General features: G+C 38.6%; 1 protein-coding gene across 1 annotated transcript; it reads right to left on the reverse strand.

Moving 5' to 3' along the window:
* Positions 1-395: 395 nt before the first annotated feature.
* On the reverse strand, positions 396-4,973 carry LOC142232291 (uncharacterized). Its single transcript, XM_075303042.1, has 2 exons — positions 2,123-4,973; positions 396-1,945 (listed from the first exon to the last, which is right to left on the reverse strand). The coding sequence occupies exons 1-2, from the start codon at positions 4,971-4,973 to the stop codon at positions 396-398; spliced, it is 4,401 nt and encodes a 1,466-aa protein (XP_075159157.1).
* Between the last annotated feature and the right edge of the window lie 433 nt (positions 4,974-5,406).

Genomic DNA, 5,406 nt, shown 5'->3' on the forward strand with positions numbered 1-5,406 from the left:
TTCAAAGTCATTCATATTTTCTACATACGTATAAAGTATTGCTTAAGCTTACTCTTTTTCATTCATAGGTTTACATTCATTGATATTAACAGTTTTTGAAAGCAACAACAACATATTCATATTAGTAAAGTAATATAAAAAACAACAATAACAATACTCATTGAGAATCATTCTACGTGAGATTATTAAAGTGACAAGAGTAATGAGTATAATTATGAATGAGAACAAAGTGTTATATTTATGAATGAGAGCAATGTGTTATACACAACGAGAAATATATAATATAACAAATAGACAGCTAAACATGAATGAAGTAAATAATAATAAATTTGAAGCGAGCACAGTGTGGATTAAAAGTACGTTCACCACCATCCCGGCCCCCCTGAAACGTAGTTTCAGATTATGGGAAGTTTTACCAAGGTAGAAATAGGACGTGTCATTTCTCCGCATTGCGTTTTAAGTTTTACAGCTCTTACATTGCCATCTATACCGGGATATGTTTCGATCACTTTTGCCAGTAGAAATTTGGAGGGAGGTAAATTCTTTTCTTTGACTACAAGAACATCTCCAACTGCTAGATTTGGTTGAGGTCTATTCCATTTTGGTCGCTGTTGCAGAGAAGTTAAATATTCTTGATGCCAACGTCGCCAGAAACCTTGAAACATATTTTGTACATGCTGCCAATATCCAAGTCTGTTTGGTGTGAGGTTGACCAGATCTCCTTCGGGAACAGTTGTAGAAGGCCTGCCAATAAGAAAATGAGCCGGCGAAAGGTATTCGCAATCTGTATCTGGAACAGTGCCTAGGGGTCTTGAATTAACTACGGCTTCCACCTGAGCCAATAGAGTGTGCATCTGCTCGAATGTTAATTCTGTATTTCCAATAACTCGTTTAAGATGCAACTTAACCGATCGAACCGCCGACTCCCACATTCCACCCCAGTGGGGTGCAAATGGAGGAATAAACGTCCATTGTATACCGTCTTCGGCTAAAGATGCGGAGACAATTTCGTTATGAGTTTGCGACAAAATTACTTTGTGCATCTCGTTTAATTCTCGAGATGCCCCAAGAAAATTTCTTCCATTGTCACTAAAGATTTTTTTACATTTTCCTCTTCGCGATATAAATCTTTTTAAAGCGGCAATAAAACAATCGGTGCTTAAATCAGTGGCGAGTTCCAAATGTATGGCGAAGGTGACTAGGCATACAAATAAACAGATATACCCTTTAGATTTCTTTGCATTTCGTCCTGAGTATTGTTTTAAAATTATTGGGCCTGCATAGTCGCAACCAGTATTTTCAAAGGGAAACGCTTGACGTACCCGGATGGATGGTAAATCTGCCATTAACTGTTGTGTATTAATTTGTCGTTGTCGAAAACATTTGAGGCAATTATGAGTCAGATTTCGAATCAGATTTCTTGCACCAATAATCCAATAGGTTTGACGGGCAATAACAAATAAGGCCGATACTCCGGGATGCAGATTTTTCTCATGAAGGTTTTGTAAAATCAATTTGGTTATTCGGCTACATTTTGGCAAGATTATTGGATATTTTGAAGCATTGTCTAGTTCTGAGTTACGTAGGCGCCCACCTACCCGTAACAAGCCGCTGCCGTCTATGAAGGGGTGTAGTTTTGCTAATGAAGATGTTGTACTTACTAGGCGTTTACTTTGTAATAGCGTGCGCTCTTCGCTAAAGGCATCTTGGGCATACTTTGTCAGAATCAGTTCGGCGTGTTTAAAGTTGTTGAACGAAATATTCGGCGATTTTATTTGGTGTGGATATCTAGTGGCATTGATGAACTTGAAGATGTAGGCTACGACACGTATGAGTTTATTCCATTTCGAAATGCGGTGTACCAATTCATGTAGTGGATTATAGTCATTCACTGTTGAGACCAGAACTTTTGAAGAAAGTTTAAAGGCAGAAAGGGCGTCAGGATCTGTAATTACATCAAATGAATTAGAACAGTTATTCATATTACTGATTTGGAATGGGTCCCTCAACCATTGTGGGCCCTTCCACCAAAGATCAAAGGAACGAAGTGTTGATACAGGCATCCCTCTTGAGGCACAGTCGGCCGGATTTTCTTTAGAGGCAACATGATTCCAAAACTTACGAGGCAATATTTCCAATATTTCTGATGTTCTGTTGGCTTCGAATGTCTTTAACTTAATGGGTGGTTGAGATAGCCAACACAAAACAATTGTTGAATCACACCAAGCTCGTATATCAATTGATTTGTGTGGCAAGGCTTCTTTTATTCTTTTGAGTAGACGAGATAAAATAAGAGCTCCGCATAATTCAAGACACGGCAACGATTTTTGTTTGATGGGAGCTACCCTTGTTTTAGCAGCAATGAGTTTGACATGAGTATGACCAGTGTCGTCTACGGATCGACAATAAACTGCGGCAGAGTATGCGTGTATGGAAGCATCCGAGAAACCATGCAGCTCCAATTTTGTAACATCATTCAAAATGTATCGTGGAAGTGTAAAATCTTGAATAGAAATTAAATCTTGTCGAAATGTAGTCCATTGACGTGTAAGATTTTCAGGAAGTGGTTCATCCCACGATAGCTTGTGTGACCATAGTTCTCTTAGTAGAATTTTAAATTGTATTACCACAGGAGATAATAAACCCATGGGATCAAATATACGTGATACATCAGATAGTACCTGCCTTTTTGTTGCGACTGGATTTTTGTTGAGTTCTATATGATACCCCAGTTGATCTGACGATGGTCTCCAAAAAATACCGAGCACCTTTTTTACATCCTTTTCGGGAGCTGCAAAAAACAATTGATCTTGTGTACTATCTGATATACTCACGCAATTTGAAACCCATTTCCTTAGTTCCAGGCCTGCTTGGGCTAGTAGATTTACCAAATTGTCACGTATGAAAACGATTTCTTCTTCCGTTTGTGCCCCGGTAATAACATCATCTACATAAAAGTCCTCCATTACCACCTTCGATGCAATGGGGAACTTGGATTTATAATCATAGGCTAACTGCTCCAACACTCGTACTGAAAGATATGGCGCACAAGATGTGCCATATGTAACCGTGCATAAAATGTAATGTTGTACCTCGTGTAACGGCGACTCTCTCCATACAATACGTTGATAATTTTTGTGATGTTCAGATATCCATATTTGTCTGAACATTTTTACTATGTCGGCTGAGAAAACATACCTGTGGAAACGAAATCTCAAACAAACAGCAAATAAGTCCCGTTGTATACTTGGCCCAATGTGCAAGTTATTATTAAGCGATATACCGTTGGAATCTTGAAATGAGCCATCAAACACGACTCTAATTTTTTCTCCCAAGACTGGATGATGGGGTAGATAAAAAACTCTACCATCAGTAACATTAATCTCATGAGGTTTGAGTTTACGCATATGTCCCAATTTTTCATAATCTCGCATAAAACCAATATACTTATCTCGAATTGCTGGATTTCGTTGAAGCCTTCTTTCGACAGCATAGAATCGAGATAGCGCACCATTTAGTGTATTTCCAAATATTGGGTTTTCATTTTTAAAAGGCAACTGAACTACGTACTTACCATCACTTGCACGCGAGTGAGTGGTTTGAAAGTGCGTCTCTACAAAAATGTCATCTGGATCGGCTTTAGTATGGAGTTCAGTTTCTTCTAGTTCCCAAAAGCTTCGAAGGCAACGATCAATATCCACGGTGGTAACAAGTGTAGTAGTTTGGTTGTAAATTTGCTCTGTCTCAGCACAAGTTACAACCCATCCAAAAATTGTTGAAATTGCAATAGTATTGCCCTGTGAATCAATACGTTTGTTGAATGTGAAAATGTTCCAAATATGTTCTAGGCCAAATAAAATATCAATCTGTGACGAAATGTTGTATGTGGGGTCAGCAAGAGGCAAATCCATAAGTTGATTTTTGATCTTATTTTCAAAGCTGTAGCCAGGAAGAGATGTAGTTATTTTAGGCAGAACATGTACCTTGGCGTTAATCGATTGCTCAGAGATGCGTGAACGTACGAATATTTGACATAAACCCCGAGTTGTCTCGGCTTTAATTGATGAAATACCATTTACAATTATTTTTGAGGGATATCTTTGAAGGCCTAGACGTTGAGCACAACTCTCAGTGATAAAAGACAGCTTTGAAGCGGTATCTAATAAAGCTCGACATGTTATAAACTTTCCAAAGCGATCTCTGACATAAATAGAAGCAGTGGGCATGACAAATTCTTTGTCTGACGTACAATGTTTACTACTAGATGGAAGTGAAGGTAACGAAATGGGACATGCAATGTTAGCGGTAGTGGACCACTGAATATTGGCACTAGCTGTATTATTAGAAGAAGACGGTGATTCAGGGGGTGAAGACTCCGAAACTTGACCGGGTAAATATGTAGGTTCATGTTCATTACTCGGAAGATGTAGGAGTGAATGATGTCTTCGATGACATTGCTTGCATCTACCTTTTGATGCACAGTTGGAAACCGCATGACCCTGTCTGAGACAATTATAACATAGTGCAGATTCTTTTACGAAGTGACGGCGCTCATTAATATCTTTTTGCAGAAATGTGGGACATGTAAAGATTGAATGGTCGGGACACTTGCACAATAAACAGCTAGGTTTTGCTTTAGTACTCACCAGACATTTTGTATGGTTACCTTGTGACTTGCCTGAATGACTGTGCTTGGATTGATGGGCCTGTTTCTTTGCACACAATTCAACCTCTTCGCAGCGATTGTCTAAGAATTCAAAAAAATCGTTAATGGTAGGAAGTGGATTATCTCGACTCTCACGAATCCACTTGCTCTTTGATTCAGGATCAAGTTTAGATAACAATAAATAGATTAACCACCAATCTCTTTCATCTTTACCTATAGCATCAAGACCACGAATTATTTCATTTGCCCCGTCAGATATTTTTCTCATGGTTGCAGCATTTTCCGTCGATATTGATGGTAGGGCCATAAATGCTTCTATGAAAGAAGTAACAATTTGCTAAGGGCGATCATACCTATCATTGAGCCTTGTCCAAGTTGTTTGAAAAGCAGTTTCGGTAACCGGAATATGTTGTATTAATCTTGCGGCATCTTCTTTGAGTAGCGACTTCAGGTAATGAAACTTTTGAATATTTGATATTCCTTTGGATCCTATAGCGCTCTCAAAAAGATCTTTAAAACTTGGCCAATCTTTGTATGTCCCTGTAAAAATTGGAATATTTATGCGAGGTAAATCATTTTCTTTAGGATGGCTAGTCGTTGAAAGTTTTTCCAAAAATGCAGCCTGTTGATCTGCCAACTTTGCTATTGCTCCCTAGTTGGCTGTACTTTCATTCAAAGTAGGAGCATATTGTGATTTTAAAGCATACAGTTTACCACGCGCTGAAAGGTATTTCTCTTCG

This window comes from Haematobia irritans, chromosome 1 (genome assembly GCF_050003625.1).
Source record: "Haematobia irritans isolate KBUSLIRL chromosome 1, ASM5000362v1, whole genome shotgun sequence".
NCBI lineage: Eukaryota > Metazoa > Arthropoda > Insecta > Diptera > Muscidae > Haematobia > Haematobia irritans.

What these genes read in the sequence shown, in the direction of transcription:
- LOC142232291 (XM_075303042.1), bottom strand. Translation starts at nt 4,973, where the DNA reads ATGGCCCTACCATCAATATCGACGGAAAATGCTGCAACCATGAGAAAA. An exon ending in AATATTGGAAATATTGCCTC is followed by an intron (nt 1,946 to 2,122) that starts GTAAGTTTTGGA and finishes ATGTAATTACAG; the next exon opens with ATCCTGACGCCCTTTCTGCC.